At 41.3% G+C, this 22,545-nt stretch overlaps 1 protein-coding gene across 2 annotated transcripts in view; it reads left to right on the forward strand.

Moving 5' to 3' along the window:
- The first annotated feature begins 59 nt into the window (after positions 1-59).
- usp45 (ubiquitin specific peptidase 45) overlaps positions 60-22,545 on the forward strand; it is a 98,957-nt gene continuing 76,471 nt past the window's right edge. The window contains exons 1-4 of one of the 2 annotated variants that reach the window (XM_063040883.1): positions 60-307; positions 9,656-9,764; positions 12,845-13,014; positions 16,058-16,161. In XM_063040883.1, coding sequence (XP_062896953.1) covers positions 9,662-9,764; positions 12,845-13,014; positions 16,058-16,161 — 377 coding nt within the window. In that variant the 5' untranslated portion in view covers positions 60-307; positions 9,656-9,661. The remainder of the gene's footprint in view (positions 308-9,655; positions 9,765-12,844; positions 13,015-16,057; positions 16,162-22,545) is intronic. The other variant, XM_063040882.1, reaches the window with a different exon arrangement.

Raw genomic sequence — 22,545 nt, forward strand, 5'->3', positions numbered from 1 at the left:
CCGCCGCTCGGCTCAGCACATGCGCAGCCGACGGGGAGATGGGGTCAGCGGCGTGAATGCAGTATAGCGCAGGCGCAAACTATAGAGCGACGGCGCCGGCCCGAGTGACCGCGAACCTGGCGCTAGGTGTCCGGTTGTGCGCGTCGAAGCTCCTAGAAGGCTGTGGCGAGTGTAAGGTCACTCGGTTCACCGTTCTGGAGCCGCGGTGGGTGATTCTTTACCTCCAGGAACAGGGCGGCTGCGGCCCACTGAGTTCCGGGACACCTCGAAGAGGCTCAGGGGGTGACCGGCCCCCTGCAGTGGGCAGGTGAGTGAGCGGCAGCCGGTCCCGCTTGTAAGGCCAGGTCGGTGGCTTCATTCCAGACGCAACGCCGCTCATTAACCTAGCAGTGAACACCACTACCTGGTTATCCCTTTACACTGTATTTGGTGATTCATAGTAATTTCATGTGCTGTAGCCCCAAAGCAAATTTCGTGTCACGTCAGACGGTGCTAATAAATCGGGTTCTGATCTGGCTGTACTATTTACTATGACTAAGTTGAATTGAATTCCGGAGTAGCACCAAATACTGGTGGAACTCAGCCTGAAGCATTGACCTGCTGAGTTCCACAGGATTTTGTGTGTGTTGCTCTGGATTTCAAGCATTTGTAGAATCTCTTATGTTTATGAATTGAATTCCGATATGTTTTCGTAATTTACCTTGGTTCTCTGATACCTTGATGTCAGCATCCTTTTCTTGGCCCATATGACCTCTAATATGTTGAGTATCATTGGAGCTGATTTTTTTTTAAACTGTAATTTTCAAACTCTTGATGTCGCTGTGAAATTTTATTACACTAGTGAAATATTATTCATTGTGGACCCTCACTGTCTGTGTGGTATGCCCTGTTCTCATTGCGATCATCAGGGAGGAGGAGTCTGATGACCTATGTGCAATGATTAAGGAACTGTTTTATCCTCCTCGCTGTAGGATTTCTGAACAGTCCACAGACACTAACTCGTATTCTTTTTCACTATCTATCTTGTAATGTAGAGCAATATTTTGTCTTTGCACTATGGAGCCAAAAAAATGTTATGTCATTATAGGACGGTGATAATAAACTTTGTTCTGGACAGGCATGTTTTCTTTTTGCCTATATTTTATTAAGAATCAGATTTAATATCACCAGGGTATGTCGTGAAATTCGTTCGTGTTTCAGGCCACCAATTCGCCAATTTTAATCCTCTTTCAGCTTAATGTTTTTTTTGCGCTATTTCATAAGCTGGGTAAGAATCTTCTGGTCCTGAGTTGCAGATTTTGTCCAATGCATGGACTGTGTGTGTGTGTGTGAGGGAGGAACGGGGCTGTTGTTTGTTACTTGCGTTCTGCCGAGCATGGTAGGCATGTTATGTTGGTATTGGAATGTCTGGCAAAAATTGCGGGCTGCCCCCCCAACATTCCCTTGGGTGTGTTGGTTGTTAAAGCAAATGACACGTTCCACTGTACATGATATGCACATGATACGTAAACTTGAGTCTTGACCTAGGTGAAGATTTCCATAAGACATAGCAGCAGAATTAGGCTATTCGGCCCATCAGGACCCTTCTGCCATTCCATCATGGCTGATTTATTATCCCCCTCAGCCCCATTCTCCTGCCTTCTCCCAGAAATCTTTGATACCCCAACTAATCATGAATCTATCTCCCTCCGCTTTAAATATACTCAATGACTTACTCTGCACGACTGTTTGCAGCAATGAATTCCACAGATTCTCCACCCTCTGGCTAAGCTAAAGAAATTCCTCCTCATCTCAGTTCTAAATGGATACCTCTCTATTCCGAGGCTGTGTTCTCTAGTCCTGGACTCACCCACTATAGTAAACATCCTCTCCAAATCCACTCTGTCCAAGCCTTTCAATATTCAATAGGTTTCACTATTTATTCAAGGAGATTCTACCCTGCCCCCGCCCATTTTTCTAAGCGCCAGTGAGTACAGGCCTAGAGCCATACGTTTGCCCTTTCAATCCCGGGATCATTCTCGTGAATCACCTCTTGGCCCTCTCTAATGTCAGCACAGCTCTTCGTAGATAAGGGGCCCAAAACTGCTGTCAATACTCCACGTGTGGTCTGACCAATGCCCTTCTTTAAAGTACATGAATGAACCAGATTTTCAACAGCCTGCTAGTTATAATAACCAGTCATTTACTGATCTGGCTTTTTTTTAAACCAGGATTTATTTGGGTTAGATTCATTCAGCAAATGACTGTGGATCACTTTTCCAAATGCCTTGATTGCTGAGCAACATCTGAAATAGGCTTAGTTGAATGGGAATCTACATTGGTCAAATATATCAATTCAGTGAACCTAAAAAGGAAGTGTTTGACCACAATTTGTTAGTATCTGAGATACCTACAACAAACTTAGTAACTGCAGTGAAAGAAGTTACTTTTAATTGGACAAATTGTCTTTGAATATAAGAGAAAGGAGTAGAATTAGGCCATTTGACCCATCCAGTGTGCTCCCCCCTTTCATCAGGGCAGATCCATTTTCTCTCTCAACCCCAATCTTCTGCTTTCTCCTGTAACCTGACTAATCAAAAACCTACCAGCCTCTGCCTTAAGCAGTCCCCATGACCTGACCTCCATACCCATCAATGGCAATGAATTCCGCAGATTCACCACCCTCTGGCTAAAGAAATTCTTCGTCATCTCCATACTACATGGATGTCCCTCTATCCTGAGGCTGTGGACTCTGGTCCTAGACTCCTCCATGATCCCATGATAAGAAACATCTTCTCTGCATCCCAACCTTTTTTATTCCGTGAACCCCTAACCATTAATCATGGGGTCCTTGCGCCCATGTTGGGAACCCCTGCACCAGACCTTTCAATATTCGATAGGTTTGACTATTTATTCAATGATATTTGATGGGTTCACTATTTATTCAATGAGACGCTGCCCTCATTCTTCTAAATTCCAGCGAGTATAAGCCATCAAATGTTCCTCATATTAACCTTTTCATTCCTGGAATCATGCTCATGATGATTCGTTGAACTCTCTCCAATGTTATCACATCCTTTCTTAGATAAGGGGCCCAAAACTGCTCTCAATACTCTCAGTGAGTACTCACCAGTGCCTTGTACAGCCTCAGCATTGCATTCTTGCTTTTTTATCCATATGATTACGGTAGAACACATGGACATTTCTATATCAAAAGTGTAGCAGTTTTCACCTAACTTTTTTTCTTAACCAAGTCAAGTTTATTATCATTCAATTATGTACATGTATGTAACATAACATTACAATGTTTCTCTGATCCAGGGTGTAGTACACATAATGTAATAATTTATGAAGGTAAGGATAAAATCTACAGATGAATCACACAAAATAACAAACTAAAGTGCATAAATTAAATATTGATAGGTACGGAGCAGATTAACCAGTGACATTTCGAATACAATATGGCAGGGAGTTCAGAAGCTAATGGCCTGAGGGAAGAAATCTTTTCCCATCCTGACTGTTCTTGTTTTTATACATTGTGGTCTCCTGCCTGATGGTAGAAAGTCAGAGATGCTGGATGTGTGGGATCCTTAATAATACCAAGGGCCCTGTGTATGCAAAGCTCCTGATAAGTGTCCCCAGTGGATGGTGGGAAGACCCCTGTGATCCTTTCAGCTGTTCTCACAGTCCTTTGTAGTGACTTTTGGTCCGATGCTCGGCTGCTCCAGTAGCAGATAGACCACTTTTTTTTTCCAGAGGGATCTTGCAATGAATTTCAATTTCAAGATTCGTTTTATGTCTCAGTATCATCGTTATTCATTTATCTTGTTGTCATTTCCATGTACATTAGCTCATATGTCCAGGTGAATTCCATTAGTCATTTTTGTTCCAACATAATCAACACCAGATATTTGTCTATTGAAATATAATAGTGGTACAGTAATCAAAGTTCAGAAGTAAATTTATTATCAAAGTACATATAAGTCATCATATACAACCCTGAGATTTATTTTCTTGCGGATATACACAGTAAATCTAAGCAACACAATAAAATCAACGTAAGACTGCACCCAGCAGGGTTGGCAAACAACCAATGAGCAAAAGACAACACACTGTGCAAATACAAAAGAGAGGGAGAGAAAAATAAATAGAAATAAATATCGAGAACATGAGTTGAAGAGTCCTTTACAGTGAGTCCATAGGTTGTGGGAGCAGTTCATTGTTGAGTGAAGTTATCCCCTCTGGTTCAAGAACCTGATGGTTGAGGGGTAATAACTGTTCCTGGACCTGGTGGTGTGGGTTTGAAGGCTCCTGTATCTCCTGCGCCACCACCTGACAGATTCATCTATCAATCATATCAGTTTAAAGTTGGAGCAAAAAAAAACTACCAGCTAAGAATTCCAAACAAATATAGAAATGTTTTCTGTAGCTGCAAAAAGTTTCACATCTAATTTTTGGGTCAGGGTTTTCAAGGAAAGAACCAGATTTGTTGCAAACAAAAAATCCTCCTTAAATAAGCAACTCCTCCATCACATTGGTAAATTTACAAATGATGCAAGTCTATGACAGAACTTCACTAAGATCTTTGTAGCTTTTTTGGTCCCATGCCACCCAGGTTCAGGAATAGTTGCTACTCTACAACCACGATGCTTCAGAACCAGCGTGGATAACTTTACTCACCACAACTATGAACTGATCCCACACCTGTGGACTCACTTTCAAGGACTAATTGGGCAGATTATTATTTAGATGGAGAGAAAATTCAAAAATTGGAAGTGCAAAGGGTCTTAGAGGTCCTTGTGCAGGATACCCTAAAGCTTAACCACCAGGTGGGATTGGCAGTAAGGAAAGCAAATGCTATGTTGGCATTCATTTCAAGAGGAATAGTGTATAAGTGTAAGGTGGTGTTGATGAGGCTCTATGGGGCACTGGTGAGACCTCATTTGGAATACTGTGTACAGTTTTGGGCCCCCTATCTTAGAAGGGATGTTCTGATGTTGGAGAGAGTTCAGAGAAAATTTACGAGGATGGTTCCTGGAATATAGGGGCTAACATATGAGGAGTGTTTGTCAGCTGTTGGACTGTATTCATTAGACTATAGAAGAATGAGAGGAGATCTCAGAAACATTTCGAATGTTGGAAGGGTTGGACAGAATAGATGTGGAAAGGCTATTTCCCTTGGTGGGTGAGTCTAGTTCAAGAGGCCACAGTCTTAGAATTAGAGGGTACCCATTTAAAACAGAGATGAGGAGAAATTTTTTTAGCCAGAGGTCGTGGATTTATGGAAATCGTTGCCACATACAGCTGTGGAGGCCCGATCATTGAGGGTGTTTCAAGAGAAGATTGATAGGTATCTAATCAGACAGGGTATCAAGGGATAAGGGGAAAAAGCCAGAACTTGGAACTAGATGGGAGAATAGTTTAGCTCATGGTGGAGTGGCGGAGCAGACTCGATGGGCCAAATAGCCTACTTCTGCTCCTTTGTCTTGTGATGTGATGGCTCTGAAAATCAAGAGACAGCTCATGTTCTCAATATTATTTATTTTTTTATTTGTACAGTTTGTCTTTTGTACATTGCTTGTCAGTATTTGTTTATATATAGTTTTCATAAATTCTATTGTATTTCTTTATTTTCCTGTAATGCCTGCAAGAAAATGAATCTTAAGGTAGTATATGATAATATATATGTACTTTGACAATAAATTTACTTTAACTTTGGCTTTGCTAGCCAAAAGAAAGACTCTCGGTGAGAATCAGAGATTTGCTATTGTGCAGCAAGAGGCCTTCTGTCCCGTTGAATCTATAATAAATTTGTTTATGAATAAAAATTGGCTTTTTTGTGCCAGTATTTTCTCTCAGCATAGATCGACTCTGTTGCTAAAACTGTTTATGAATAAATTGTATTCTTAAGCTACTTTACCAGTTGTATAAATTGAATTTGCTATCTTGATCAACTGGTTAAGTCAGCTGAGGATTTTCAACTGGCTTTCAATTTTGACATGTCAGATGTTGCATTTTGTGAAGTCAGATTTGTATAGTGATCCTTGGGGAATGTGGAACAGGGGGATTTTGGAGCACAACTGCATAGTTTGCTGAAAGTGGTGTCACAGGTAGACAGTATTGAAGGAGGTGTTTGCCATGCTGGCCTTCATCATCCAAGGCACTGAGTATAGGAGTTGCAGTTGTACAAGATGTTGGTGAGGCTGCATGTGGAGTGTTGTGTAGAGTTTTGGTTTCCCTGCTATAACAAAGGCATTAAACTGAAAAAAATGCAGAGAAGAGTTACAGGGATGCTGCCAGGACTCCAGCATCTAAATGATAGGGGGAGGTTGAGCAGGCTTGGACTGTATTCCTCAGAATGTAGGAGATTGAGGGATGACCTTACAGAGGTATATAAAATCATGAATAGATGGGGTGAATGCATGTTGCCTTTTTCCCCCAGAGAAGGGGAACTGAAAACTAGACGTCATAGTTTTAAAGTGAGAAGGGAAAGATTTAAAGGGGACCTGAGGATCAAGTTAACCATCTTTACAAAACCTCAAACATCGATCATCAGGCTATTGAACCAGAAGGGATAACTTCATTCACCCCAGCACTGAACTGTTCCCACAACCTATGGACTCACTTTCTGGGATTCTTAATCTCATGTTCTCAATATTTATTGCTTATTTATTTATTATATTTTTCTTTTTGTAATTGCAGTTTGTTTTTTTTTGCACATTGCTTGTTTGTCTTGTGTGCGGTTTTTCATTGACTCTATTGTGTGTTTACAGTAAATACCTGCAAGGCAGTAAATCTCAGGGTAGTATATGGTGACATGTATGTACTTGGATAATACATTTATTTTGAACTTCGAACTTTTGAACAACTTCACACAGAGGGTAGTGTGTACATAGAAAGACTTGCCAGAAAAAAGTGGTAGAAAAGTCCATGGAGAGGAGGGGTTTGAAGGGATATGGGTAAATGAAAACTGTGGGTACTAGCATGGATGAGTAGGGCCAAAGGGCCTGTTTCCCTGCTGCATTACTCCATGATTCTATCAATCCACACTTTGAAAGACAATAATCCTGATTTGATGAGCCACTGTCCAAAAGAACTGCATACCGTGCCTGTTATTGGAGGACCAGTCAAACAGATCTTCAAAGCTAATAAGTTATCCAGTGAGGAGCAATTCCCATTTGAAGAGTAGACAAACAGGCAGTATATTGCTTTTTGGAATGGTCAGGCTGTAGGTTCTGTAGGCTGTCTGTCAAAGGTTTTTGAGAGTTTTTAAATCTCATTCTGAAATAGGACACTGACAGATAATTATAAACACCAAGATACACTCAGTGTATTTCTGTATGTTTATGGTCTTCTGCATTTAGCCCATCCACTTCAAGGTTCAACATATTGTGCATTCATAGATGCTTTTCTGCACATTGCTGTTGTAACGTGGTTATTTGAGTTGCTGTCACCTTCCTGTCAGCTTGAACCAGTCTGGCTATTCTCCTTGATCTCTCTCATTAATAAGGCGGTTTTGCCCACAGAACTGCTGCTCACTGGATGTTTATTGTTTTTTTTTGCATCATTCTCTGTAAACTTTGGAGACTGTTGTGTGTGAAAATCTCAGAATCAGCAGTTTCTGAGATACTCAAACCACCCAGTCTAGCACTAACAATCATTCCACAGTCAAGCTCACTTAGATCACATTGCTTTTCCACTCTGATGTTTGGTCTGAACAGCAACTGAACCTCTAGACCTTGTCTACATGCAGTTATCAAAGTTCAAAGTAAAATTGGTTATCAGAATACATTCATGTCACAACATACCACCCTAAGATTCACCCTAAAAAGTGACACAACAGACTTTTAACACCATATGTCGGTGAGTTGTTCTGTTATGTCGCCTCTCTGGCTTTGAAACGGACACCTCTTTTTCCTGTATTAGGGAGCGAGTGAGCCTGTGGTATGGGTTGAATTACTGGGTGGAGTAGTCTGGGGTACTGCAAGTCTGTGTCTTTGATGCTTTGCTGCACGCGAGTGCTCAGTGTAGAGTGCAGATGCTGTTTTGCTGGTGGGGGGAGGGGGTTCGTTGCTTTGCTGCTTGTGCGTGGGAGGGGGGAGCTGGGGGGCTTTGGGGTTCTAACATTTAACTGTCATTCATTCTTTGGGGCACTCTTCTGCTTTTGTGGATGTTTACGAAGAAAAATAAATTTCTCTGACATTATATGTTCCTATTGAAACCCATTGAAAGATTCTTTTTCCTGTGGGCATACTCAGCAAAACTATAGAACTGTGAACAGAATCAATGAAAGAGCAAGAACATAGAAGACAATAGACAATAGGTACAGGAGTAGGCCATTTGGCCCTTCGAGCCAGCACCGCCATTCACTGTGATCATGGCTGATCATCCACAACCAGTATCTGGTTCCTGCCTTATCCCGATAGACAACAAACTGTTGACTATAAATAAATAGCAATAAATCTCGAGAGTGTGAAATAACAAGGTAAGTGTCCTTAAAGTGAAATCATTGGTTGCGGGGACACCAGAAAGAGAATGAGTATAGTTATCCCCTTTTGTTCAAGAGCCTGATGGTTGAGGGTGGTAACTGTTCTTGAACCTGGTAGTGCAAGTCCTGAGGCACTTGTAACTTCTACCTGATGGCAAGAACGAAAAGAGCATGTCCTGGGAGGTGAGGATCTTTAATGATGGATGCTGCTTTCCTATGATATTTATGCATTGAGTTGCTGGTACATGATTGGCTGATCAGATATTTGTATTAATAAATAAGTGTATAGGTGTAGCTAATAAAGTGGTCACTGAGAGGAGGATAAAATGAGTTAAACACATTCTTAATAAGCTGTTAGCTTTTATCATGGAGTCAGTGGGACTATTCAAATGAATGCAGAATGCCCTTGAGGTAAAGCTGAGGATCGAGCATAAATTACATTTAGACCTTCTCTTCAGGACATCATTGTTCAGCTACTCCACTCATTGGTGAGTCGAGTAAAAGAACAGACCTTTGCATCTGATTTTCAGTTTGCAAAATTTCAGACAAACTGTTCAACACCTTCAACAGCCACTATCAGTGATATTTACCAGGAGCGCTGAGTATGCAGGACCCTTAACATTGTCAGTGATCCCTCCCATCTGTCCAACATCTCTTTGCCCCCCCCAACCATCAGGCAGGAGTTACCGTAGCATTAGGATAAGAACTATTAGGATAGGAAACAGCTTCTCTCAGGCTGTGGGACTACTGAACTCCCTGCCACCACTTATGAATCATCATACAGTCGGTCTCATCACATATGAAGTGCCAATAACAATATACTGTTCATTTTTTAACTTGTATTATATATGCACCTTATTATTTGTTAATGTATTTGTGGTAATATTAATTTTTTTGTGTACTGTGTGTGAGTTATATGTACTGTTGCACACCTTGGTAGGGAGGAACGTTGTTTTATTTTGGCATTATACATGTGTACAATTGAATGACAATAAATTGAACTTTAACTTGAAAAGCAACTATCTGAAAGGACTGACTTTAACCTTGCAGACCATTTTCATTTATTTTTTATTTTAGACTTGACCTATGCTTAAGTCTTTTTAACTGCCATCTTTTATGGCGGTCATCAGGGTGTATTGTACTAGTGTACTCCTGCGGAGATATTTATGAAGCATATTAAATTATCAGTGACAGATGCGGGTGAAAGATCCATCCTCCCAAGGTAATGGTGACATGACAAAGAAGAGCAGAAGACCTAAAAAGCCTCAAGATGATGAGTCATCTGATGAAGTGTTGAGTAAGTAGATTATTTTTTTGTAATCATAGTTCCACAGATCAACCTTTTAGGTTAGGAAGATTTTAAGGGGGAATTGCATTGTAATACTGTGGGTAGCTGTCAGTAACAGTGACAAAAGTGCCAGTATGTTTTGGTGAAGATTGCTCACCATTTAAGCAAATATAGGAAAATAAATAGAATTTTCATTGCAAGTACTGCTGTTGTTTCACATATTTAGACTACTGCTTGTTTTATTATAATAGTGCCAGTAATGTTACATTACCTGTTGTACACATTTCATCAACCTTGTCAGTCCTCAGCCCATGCTATGCTGGACTTGTGCTAATATTATATTGTGACTGTATGTGCGGGTTCTTACCTAAGTGTACTGAGTGTGACTACATGTTTTGTGTTTTGCACCTTCGTTCCAGAGGAATGATGTTTCATTTAGCTGTATACATGTGCATTGTTGAATAATAAACTTAAACTTGAAGTACAGAGAGACAACAAGTTAAGCTGCATTTTAATAGCTCCAGCGACCCAGGTTCAGTCCTGGTTTCCAGTTTTGTCTGTATGGGCTTTAAGTTCTCCTGTGACAGTGTTATTTCAGCTAATAATGCATGGATTGCTCAAGAGGTGAACTTAAGACTGAGTAATAAAGGTTTTGCTATATGGTTTAAAAATATGACGCAACAAGATTTTTCACTTAGCCAGCTTATATAGAACTTGATGGTTGAAGTAGAATGCCCTGGCAATTTTATTTGTCTTCTAGTCAGCTTGTTCAGGTAATATATGAAGTCTGAATTTAAAACAAAAGCACAAATTAGAAATAAGTAGGTATAAAATGGAGCAGTCATTTTCACAGAGTGAGACTGTAGATTTGAAAGTGGTATTTAATGATGTAATGAGTACATTATGACATTTACAAGTGTCCCATTTGTTTACTTGTGACATGTAGTAGACCAGTGCATGTTGTAAGGAACTTTTAGAATTGCCAGGTACACTTGGTGGCCACTTTATTAGGTACAGGAGTGGAACCCGAGTGATCTGCTGCTACAGCCCATCCACATCAAGGTTTGAAGGCTGCATTCGGAGATGCACTTCTGCACAACACTAGAGTAACACATGGTTATTTGAGATACTGTCACCTTCCTGTCAGCTTGAATCAGTTTCCTCTGACCTCTCATTGACAGTGCATTTTCACCTGTACAGCTGCTGCTCACTGGACATTTTTTGTTTTTCACACTATTCTCTGTAAACTCTAGAGACAATTGTGCATAGAAGTGCCGGGAGATCAGCAATTTTTAAGATGATTAAACCACCCAGTCTAGCACTAACAATCATTCCACTGTCAAAGTCACTTAAATTGCATTTCTTCCCTATTCTGCTGTTTAGTCTGAACAACAACTGAACCTCTTGACCATGTCTGCATGCTTTTATGCATTGAGTTGCTGCCACATGATTGGCTGATTAGATATTTGCATTAACTAGCAGGTGTACCTAATAAACTGACCACTGAGTGTATGTTGACATTTGTGGCAGTTAGAACAGGGGTTCCCAGGCTGGGGTCCACAGACCCCTTGGTTAATAGTAAGGGTCCATGACATAATAAACAGTTTGGAAACCTCTGAATTAGAGGTTCTTCTATATTGCTGTTAATAAAGCAAGCAATGAAGATTGAGCTTCTAATGAAATTTTCCTTATTGATGTTAAACAATGTGCAATTAACATTTGTAGCTGATTTAACAATGTATCAGAAGTCCCATCACATGATACATAGAAACATAGAAAATAGGTGCAGGAGTAGGCCATTCGGCCCTTCGAGCCTGCACCGCCATTTATTATGATCATGGCTGATCATCCAACTCAGAACCCAGCCTTCCCTCCATACCCCCTGACCCCTGTAGCCACAAGGGCCATATCTAACTTCCTTTTAAACATAGTTAATGAACTGGCCTCAACAGTTTGCTGTGGCAGAGAATTCCACAGATTCACCACTCTCTGTGTGAAGAAGTTTTTCCTAAACTCGGTCCTAAAAGGCTTCCCCTCTATCCTCAAACTGTGACCCCTCGTTCTGGACCTCCCCAACATCGGGAACAATCTTCCCGCATCTAGCCTGTCCAATCCCTTTAGGATCTTATACGTTTCAATCAGATCCCCCCTCAATCTTCTAAATTCCAACGAGTACAAGCCCAGTTCATCCAGTCTTTCTTCATATGAAAGACCTGCCATCCCAGGAATCAATCTGGTGAACCTCCTTTGTACTCCCTCTATGGCAAATACATGTTCAATTCATTAACGTTTTTAAGATGAAACCTTTGCACATTACTGTAATGTGCTTTAAGCAGTAGTTGGGAACATTACAAAGAAAAACTGCTATTGCTTAATTTATTTGAAATTAAATCCTGGGGATCTTACCTGGTCACTCAACACTACCTCTCTGGTTGTGCACAGCGGCACCTCCACTACCTGAGGAGATTGAGTCAAGTGAGACTCTGTCCCCACCCCCCACAATTATTACAGGAGCACCATCGAGGGTATCCGAACCAGCTACATCTCTGCCTGCTACGGGAATTGCAAGCAATCTGACTGCAAGTCCCTACAAAGGATTGCAAGGACTTTTGAGAGGAACATTGGGATCTCTCTGTCACCCATTGGAGGTATTTTCAGGAGTGCTGCATGTGCAAGGCCCTTAGTATTGTCAGTTGTCACTTCTATCCATCCAGCAATCTCTTTGACCCCCTCCCATCAGGCAGGAGGTACCATAGCATTTGGACAAGAAACAGCTTCTCCTTCCAGGCTGTAGTAAGAATATTGGACTCCCTGCCACCACCCAGGTCTCATCACATGTGCACATTATTATTTTGTTAATTTATTTGTGGTAGTAATATTTTGTGCTATGTGTGTGAGTTATACATACAATGTTGTGCACCCTGATCTGGTGGAACGTTGTCTTGTTTGGTGGTATATGTGTGTATGGTTGAATGACAATGAACTTGAGTTGTAATGCGCAATTTGACTTGGTGTTTTACCCGTATATTTTTAGTTTCTATAAACCAAACCAAATTCAGATTTGCTGTTTTATTTTCCAATACGCTTAGGTTCTGCCTGCCAGCATGCGGGCAGAGGAGTAGATCTGATCCAGGTGAAGAAGGCAGTCACCCAGAACCACTGGTCAGTTTGTGAAGAATGTGCGAGAACTCTGGAAGCATCTCAGGAAGACGCAGATATTTCCTCACTTATTTGGATGTGTCTGAAATGTGGTTATCAGGTAATCAATTGGCTCAACAGCAGCATTTCCTCTGCAGGAAATTGACTCAAGCACTCGAATAAAATTTAGAAGGAAAACTTGTGTGAAGCTAGCACATCAGACACTTTTATCCACATACTTTTATGGCCAATGATACTGTTTCATAGCCCAGTTTACACTTGGTTTCAGAAGGGAGTATTCAGATACTAGAACAAGAAATTATTCCTCTTTGTTTTTCCATTTGTGGTATGGTGTGAAGTTGTGTTTGAAGTATTACCATGATCATAAAACCCGAAGGTAAGGACAATTTAATGTTGATAAATGATGGGGATATTATCTGTAGCAGAGAACTGTACGGCACAGGAACAAGCTCTTCGGCCCACAAATTTGTCTGAACCAATTAGTAGTCAAATGGCCGACCAAACTAATCCCTTTTGCCTACACAATATCTGTATCATTCCATGTTCCTCACATTCATATGCCTAACTAAACATCTCTTCAAAGTCCTTGATGTATGTGCCTCTACTATCACCCCAACCAGCTCATTTCAGGCACCCACCACTCTGCTCCACACATCTGTTTTAAAATTACCCCCTTTCACTTTAAATACATGCCCTCTGGTATTAGACATTTCAACCCTGGAAGAAAGATACTGTCCGTCTACTCTGTCTTTTCACTATTGAATACTGGCATAATACTTACACATTTCATTCTGGCTTCTGCAGACTTGAAGGATGAAATTTCCTAAGATTTTACTAATCTTGAAATTCCCATCAAAAAATTCACAAAAGTAAAGCAGGTAGAAGTTTCCTTCTAGAATGTGCGCTCACAATCTAGGCCATACTTCAGTGACATGCTTAAAGAATGTTACATTGTCAGTGGTGCCCAGCTGTGGAGACAAAGATTTAATTTGGAGAGATGTTGCAAAATGAAAGCTGCTGACATCGGAGATCTTCAATAAACTCAGAAAATACTGGAGGCAGCATTTTAAATTGCATCAGTCCATATTTCAGGTTGATAACCTTTTTATCAAAATTGGGGATTAGAGATTCATGAGAATGATTCCGGCAATTAAAGGGTTAACAGGTAAGGAGCCTTTGAAAGGATGATTCCGATAATGGGGGAGTCTAGAACCAGAATATAGGGATGTCCCTTTAGAATAGAGCAGCGGAATTTCTTTAGCCAGAGGGTGGTGAATCTGTGGAATTGATTGCCACAGATGGCTATGGAGGCAAAGTCATTGGGTATATTTAAAGCAGAGGTTGATAGGTTCATGATGAGTCAGGGCTTCAAAGGGTACAGGGAGAAGGCAGGAGAATGGGGTTGAGAGAGTTAATAAATCAGTCCTGATAGAATGGCAGAACAGATTCAATGGGCCAAATGGCCTAATTCCACTCCTATGTCTCATGATCTTACAGACAAATGTTTTGTTTGAACTTAATGTAGTTGATAAATTTCTCACAAGCAATGATTAGCTAAAGTTGAAGTTTGTGGAATTGAAAGGAAATTATTGATATGGACAAGAAGTAAGCTGAGTAGCAATGCACAGAGCAAAGACAATGGATGAGTATCCATATTGACAGGATGTAATATCTATATTTGGGCTGAAATAAAGAAGTCACATGTCCAAGTTAGTACTGTGAGTGATATGGATGGAAGTACAGAATTGCTGTGATAGTGAAGGAATAATTCTGCCTCATGGATTTTGCAATAGATAACTGACAATTTACCCTTTGCGTCCAAAATGTTTAGACTATTTTAGTAGTAGAAAAGGAAAAGAGGATGTTCAATCGAATATTGAAAGGCTTAGATAGAGTGCATGTGGTGAGGTTATCTCCTGTGGTGAGGGTATCTCCTATACTGAGGGAGTCTAGGACCAAATGGCACAACCTCAGAATACGAGGACATCCCTTTTGAACAGAGATGAAGAGAAATTTCTTCAGCCAAAGAGTGGTGAATCTGAAATTCAGGCCAAATCTGGAGTGCCATGGACAGTCTGAGACACAGGACCCAAGAATGGATGGATTGGGCTGGAAAAGAATGTGTTGTAGATTTAACAAATTGACAACTGCACTCCAGAACATAAATATATTACAAAAGGTATGATTGTAGACCCTGGAATTTAGAAGACATCAAGATGATTTGGTTGAAGTTCTCAAGTTTTTAAGGGCAATTGGCAACGTTGATGGAGAGAGAGACTGGTTCTGTTGGTAGAGTCCATAACTAGTGAATACTGTCCAAAAATATTAGAATCAGGGTAATGTTAGAAAACTTTTGACATGTAAAGGGAAATAAAAATGGGAAAACTTTTCATAAATATCTACAGTTGCTTGGTTTTATTTTTAAATCTGGGTTGATAGATTTTTAAAAGATAAGGTGTGGAATCACATACAGTGATAAGCCAAATGGTTTTCTTCCCAGTTAATTTTCTATGATTCTCTAATCCCTGTCCTTATTAATCTATATTGGTTCTTGGGTCTCCAACACTCTACATACAAGATGTTTATCTCTTCATCAGCTTGCCCTCAAAATCCTTTTAATCGTTCATTGAGTAGCCTCAACCTGGTTAAACATCTCCATCCTCCAATCCTGTGTTTTTATGCATTCCCCATCTCTTTTACAGAGGCTGTGCTTCCATGGTCTCAAATGGTCCAAACTGATCATACTATACTTTTTCCATGGTCTCAAATAGTCCAAACTGATCACACTATACTTTCTTCCATGGTCTCAAATGGTCCAAGCTGATCACACTACTTTCTTCTCGAGGTTCTACTGGAAGATTACCTCTGACGAAGCTTTAGTGACTTTTCCTAAAATCTGCTCATTTGACCTTTATTTCTGTCTGCTTGCACCTCTCTGAAATCTCCCAACATAAAAGGTCTTGTGTTAATAAGAATGTATTATTTATTGTGGTTCAGGTTTAAATAGATCATCTTTTTCATATTTAAGATAAAAATGTATTTGTGCAGTATTTTGCCTTGAGGAATTGTGCTGTTAATACTAAACTTGAGTAACAAATATAAAACTATTACATTTTTAGATTTGCTATTTTTTTGTAACTTAGGGTTGTGGTCCAAACTCCCAAGAGCAGCATTCCCTGAAGCATTTCTGCTCTACGCATTTGGATCCACATTGTATTGCAGTCAGTTTGGACTCCTGGACTGTTTGGTAAGAATGATCAAGTAATGAGCAGAATTTATTCATCAGAGTTTGCATTTTTGATATATAATTATTGGCAAAGGTTGGATTTATAGAGCACATTTTCTAAATTTCTCTCCTTGCCATGTGTTGAATATACTGAATCAAATACAATAAAACTCCAATAGTCTGGCATCCTTGGGACTTTGGTGCCAAATTAGCAATATTTTTTCATACTATTGACTGTTGTTCTCCTATTAAACAAGGTGTCATCACTTTAAAGGCAGCATGGAATCCAGAGCACAAAGGAGCACAGGCAATGGCTCCCTGTGGGTGGGAAGAGAGCAGGGAAACTGGGGGGCAAAGTAATGGGACAGGGACAAGTCATTGGGCCTGAGGTGAGTGGGAACAGAGTGTGAGAACCGGGTTTCCCCGTGAACGTGGAGAGAGATTGGGGAACCTGTTCTGGTGAGCTAGATGCTAAACAGTTAGAAATTCTGAATATTTAGATAGTGGATTAACAGAGTTCTACTCTCCTTGTTGGGTTATCCATAACTAATAACATTGGGTTAAACCACAACTTTATTGGGTAGATGTGTATTTCATTTGCAATTGTAAACCTCAAATATGTGAATTTTAACTTGTATTAGAGTAAGGTCTAAAGAAAAAGGCAGAAACGTAAATGTTATGTTCTCCTTGGCCAGTGGTTTGTTGGGATCAATAGTGGTTTTCCTGTTTAACTCATACCATTAATGTGGTACGTTTATGTGTATGTTAATGTGGGATGTAGCCATTTGATCTATCGCAGGGGTCCCCAACCTTTTTTGCACCACGGATCGGTTTAATATTGACGATATTCTTGCGGACCGGCCGATTGGGGGGTGGTGGGGGTGTTAATCACGACCAGAATATAGGTGATAAGTCAACTACAAGTCACTTATAAGTGGCTAATACACTCAATTTCATTTCTAAATGGGTTTATCTAATGAATTTAATATTAAACACAGCGCATGTTTTCCTCGCATGAATATAGTGATAAGTCAATTATAAGTCACTTAGAAGTCAATAGCATCATAACATTTTAAGTAACGTTTGGATATTAAACACACAGCACATATTTTCCTCGTATGAACATATAAAATCATTGCAACACAGCAATATCGCCGAATCAGTGGGAGCCCTGGGCTGGTTTCCCTGCAGCAAGATGGTCCCATCGAGGGGTGATGGGAGACAGCGATACTGGAAGGGTGTTCCTTTATGTCCAGTCTATTCTGCAATTTAGTTTTTGTTGCATTCATTGCAGAAAACCCCGCTTCGCCCAAGTATGATGTTGGAAATGGAAGCAACGTTTTCAGTGCTTTCATGGCTATCTCAGGATATTCAGCCTTGACTTTGATCCAGAATGCCGGCAGAGATGTTATGTCAAACATACTTTTCAGCCCACCGTCATTTGCAAGCTCGAGGAGTTGATCTTCTTCCCATGCTGACTTGGATGATTCACTGGGGACATTCACAAGTGGATCACGGACCCATTCCTTTACACGTCTTGGGTCATTTGTAGTTGGGAAGTAACGCTTGAATTCTGTCGACAGTGAAGATAGCTGCTCGCGCACCAGCTGTGAGAAGGACAGTGTAGCCTCAGTCTCTCCCAGAATCCCAGCTAATGTTGGGAACATGTCAAATATGCCCCTGTCCACTCGCCGTCCCCACAGTTCCAGTTTGGCTTTGAAAGCAGACACTTTATCTGCCAACTTGAAGATAATTGTCATTCTCCCCTGAAGTGACAAATTGAGTTCATTGAGCAGGTTGAAGATGTCACACAGACAAGCGAGTTTTGCTATCCAATCCTTGTCACTGAGGTGTGCTGCCAGTGCTGACTTTTTTCCTGAAAGAAATCTCTGTAGCTGCTCTCTTAACTCAAAAACCCTGGCCAGGGCTCTCCCCCTTGATAGCCACCTGACTTCAGTGTGTAAGAGAAGACGTTTGTGCTCTGCATCCATTTCCTCACAAAGCTGCTCAAACAGATGTGAGTTAAATGCTTTTGCTTTGATGTGATTGATAACTTCAACAACGTCACTCAATACGCTGTTAAGATCAGGTGACATTTTTGGACTAGCCAGCATTTCCCTGTGTATGACACAGTGTGTAGACTGGCATTCAGGAACAACCTCTTTGACTCAGGTAGTGAAACCAGGCAGCCGTCCAGTCATAGCTGCAGCTTTCTCTGTGCATAGTCCAACACAGAATGATCAGTCCAGTTTGCCTGACACGTAGTCATTCAAAGACTTGAATAGTTCTGCCCCAGTTGTGTTAGTTGGCAGCGGCAGTGCACACAACATATCTTCGTGCACATCGTCTTGAAATATATATCGCACATAAGCCAGCAGTATTGCCTTGTTGTCGACATCAGTAGATTCGTCGACCTGGATAGCATACCATGGTGACTCATTAAGCCGTTCCAACAGCTGTGCTTCGATGTCCTCTGCTATATCATCGATTCTCCTTGAAACTGTGGTAGCTGAAAGAGAAACCTGTGCCATCTTGTTAGCTGCAGCTTCTCCCAACAGTTCACGGCTCATGTCCTTGGCAGCAGGCAGAATCAATTCTTCACCAACAGTGAAAAGCTTCTTAGCCTTAGCATTACGACTAGCCCCTAAGTACGACGCTCTCAGAGCAGCAGCATTTGTGGAGGTGGTGGATCTCAGCACTTCTGTCCCACTTGCTCACGTTTTGTCTGCTCAAAAAACTCGGCGGGTTTGTCTTTAAGTGCAGGGTGCTTGGACTCAAGGTACTGAAGCAGTTTTGAGGGCTTCATTGCCTCATTAGACAGCTTGTCTCCACATATCACACACACAGGGGGCTTGGAGCGTGCGAGTCACCGGTCGCAATAAAGCTATATTTTATGTACGACTCATCATATTTTCTGTTGAAGGAGGCTTTTTTTTTGCAGTATCAGCCTCAGCTGTCTCTGCTATCACCGTTAGGCCTTTTATGTCCCCTACCACCTCTTCCAAAGAAACTCTCAAGCGACGTTTGTTTTTTTACACATTGAGTAGCTGTAGGTTAATGACCGACTGATGACCTCGTGTGCGTTAAGTTCAATAGTGGGCGTGACAGGGCATGAGGAAAGGTGCAGCTGACTCCTATCGTTTCATATCGCCAAATCATATCGTTCCCTCATGGCCCAGTAGCACATGCTTTGTGGCCTGGTACTGGTCCGCGGCCCAGTGTTTGGGGACCGCTGGTCTATCGGGTCTGCTGTGTCAATCCATTATGGCTGATTTATTACCCCTCCAAACCCCATTCTCCTGCCTTCTTCCCATAACTTTTGACACAATAGGTAGATAAGCCTACAAGAGGAGAGGCTGTACTTGATCTGGCATTGGGAAATGAACCTGGTCAGGTGTCAGATCTCTCAGTGGGGGAACATTTTGGAGATAGTGATCACGATTCTATCTCTTTTACCATACCATTGGAGAGGAATAGGAACAGACAATTTAGGAAAATGTTTAATTTGAGTAAGGGGAAATATGAGGCTATCAGGCAGGAACTTTAAGCATTAATTGGGGACAGATGTTCTCTGGGAAATGTACAGCAGAAATGTGGCAGATGTTTAGGGGATATTTGCGTGGAGTTCTGCATAGGTATGCTCCAATGAGACGGAAAGGATGGTAGGGTACAGGAACTGTGGTGTACAAAGGCTGTTGAAAATCTAGTCAAGAAAAGAAAAGCTTACGAAAGGTTCAAAAGACTAGGTAATGATAGAGATCTAGGTGATTATAAGGCTGGCAGAAGGGAACTTAAGAATAAAATTAGGAGAGCCAGAAGGGGCCATGAGAAGGCCTTGGTGGGCAGGATTAAGGAAAACCCCAAGACATTCTACAATTATGTGAGGAGCAAGAGGAGAAGACATGAGAGAATAGGATCAATCAAGTGTAACAGTGGAAGAATGTGTATGGAACCGGAGGAGATAGCAGAGGTACTTAATGAATACTTTGCGTCAGTATTCACTATGGAAAAGGATCTTGGCGATTGTAGGGATGACTTACAGTGGACTGAAAAGCTTGAGCATAAAACATATTAAGAAAGAGGATATACTGGAGCTTATGGTAAGCATCAAGTTGGATAAGTCACCGGGACAGGATGAGGTGTACCCCAGGCTACTGTGGGAGGTGCAGGAGGAGATTGCTGAGCCTCTGGCGATGATCTTTGCATCATCAATGGGGATGGGAGAGGTTCTGGAAGATTGGAAGGTTGCAGATGTTGTTCCCTTATTCAAGAAAGGGAGTAGAGATGGCTCAGGAAATTATAGACCAGTGAGTCTTTCTTTAGTGGTTGGTAAGTTGATGGTAAAGATCCTGAGAGGCAGGATTTATGAAAGTTTGGAGAGGCATAATATGATTAGAAATAGCATGGTTTTGTCAAAGGCAGCGTGTGCCTTACGAGTCTGATTGATTTTTTTGAGGATGTGAGTAAATACATTGATGAAGGTAGAGCAGTAGATGTAGGGTATATGGATTTCAGCAAGGCATTAGATAAGGTACCCCATGCAAGGCTTATTGAGAAAGTAAGGAAGCATGGGATCCAAGGGGACATTGCTTCGTGGATGCAGAATTGGCTTCCCCACAGAAGGCAAAGAATGGTTGTAAACGGATCATATTCTGCATGGAGGATAGTGACCAGTGGTGTTCCTCTGTGATCTGTTCTGGGAATTCTTCTCTTTGTGATTTTTATAAATGACCTGGATGAGGAAATGGAGGGATGGGTTAGTAAATTTGCTGATGACACAAAGGTTGGGTGGAGGGCTGTCAGAGGTTACAGCGGGACATTGATAGGATGCAAAACTGGGCTGAGAAGTGGCAGATGGAGTTCAACCCAGATAAGTGTGAATTGGGTCATTTTGGTAGGTCAAATATGATGGCAGAATATAGTATTAATGTAAAACTCTTGGCAGTGTGAAGGATCAGAGGGTTCTTGAGGTCTGAGTCCATAGGACACTCAAAGCTGCTGCGCAGGTTGACTCTGTGGTTAAGAAGGCATACAGTGCATTGGCCTTCATCAACCGTTAGATTGAGTTTAGGAGCCAAGAAGTAATGTTGCAGCTATATGGGACCCTGGTCAGATCCCACTTGCAGTACTGTGCTCAGTTCTGGTCGCCTCACTACAGGAAGGATGTGGAAACCATAGAAAGGGTGCAGAGGAGATCTACAAGGATGTTGCCTGGATTGGGGAGCATATGTTATGAGAATAGGTTGAGTGAACTCGGCCTTTTCTCCTTGGAGCAACGAAGGATGAAAGGTGACCTGATAAAGGTGTATAAGATGATGAGAGGCATTGATCATGTGGATAGTCAGAGACTTTTTCCTAGGGCTGAAATGGCAAACACAAGAAGGCACAGTTTTAAGGTGCTTGGAAGTAAGTGCCGAGGAGATGTCAGGGGTAAGTTTTTTATGCGAGTGGTAAGTGCGTGGAATGTGTTGCTGGCGATGATGGTGGTGGTGGATACGATAGGGTCTTTTAAGAGACTCCTGGCTAGGTACATGGAGCTTAGAAAAATGGAGTGCTGTGGGTAACACTGGGTAATTTCTAAAGAAAGTACATGTTCGGCACAGCATTGTGGGCTGAAGGGCCTGTATTGTGCTGTAGGTTTCTATGTTTCTAACCTTTGACACCCTGACTAATCAAGAACCAATCAACTTCCTCTTTAAAGATGCCCAATGACTTTTCCTCCACAGCCATCTGTGGCAATGAATTTTACAGATTCACCACTCTGACTAAAGAAATGCTTCCTCATCTTTGTTTTAAAGGGACATCCTTGTATCCTGAGGTTGTGCCTTCTGGTCCGAGACTCCGGTGCAAGATTTATTTTTGATTTCTGGAAATGTAGAAGTTGCATAAGTTTTTGGCAGCTTACTTTGTTTCTCTTTATGCTTTGAACGTCATTTTCCTTTTGAATTCTTTGACGATGAAATTACTTAACTGACATCTAGCATACTCAGAATCTACTCAGAGCTCAGATATATGCAGGGTACCTTGATTATTACTCTGAGGCTATTTCTCCTTGACACAAACCTAGACTTGATGAGGACGCCCTCAATGAAGGGATGCTGAAGCCCTAATGAAAGGTCGTGGGATGAACGAAGACAAATGCAATGTTAGCATTCATTTTGAGAGGATTAGAATATAAGAGCAAGGATGTGATGCTGAGGCTTGGTCAGACCGCACTTGGAGTATTGTGAGCAGTTTTGGGCTCATTTAAGAAAAGTTGTGCTGTTATGAGAGAGGTTTCAGAGGAGATTCACAAGAGTGATTCCAGGAATACACAGGTTAATGTATAAGAAGCATCTGATGACCTTGGGCCTGTACTCACTGCAGTTTAGAAGAATGATGGGGAGGTGAATCTCATTGAAACCT

This window comes from Mobula hypostoma, chromosome 2, assembly GCF_963921235.1.
Source record: "Mobula hypostoma chromosome 2, sMobHyp1.1, whole genome shotgun sequence".
NCBI classification, from domain to species: domain Eukaryota; kingdom Metazoa; phylum Chordata; class Chondrichthyes; order Myliobatiformes; family Myliobatidae; genus Mobula; species Mobula hypostoma.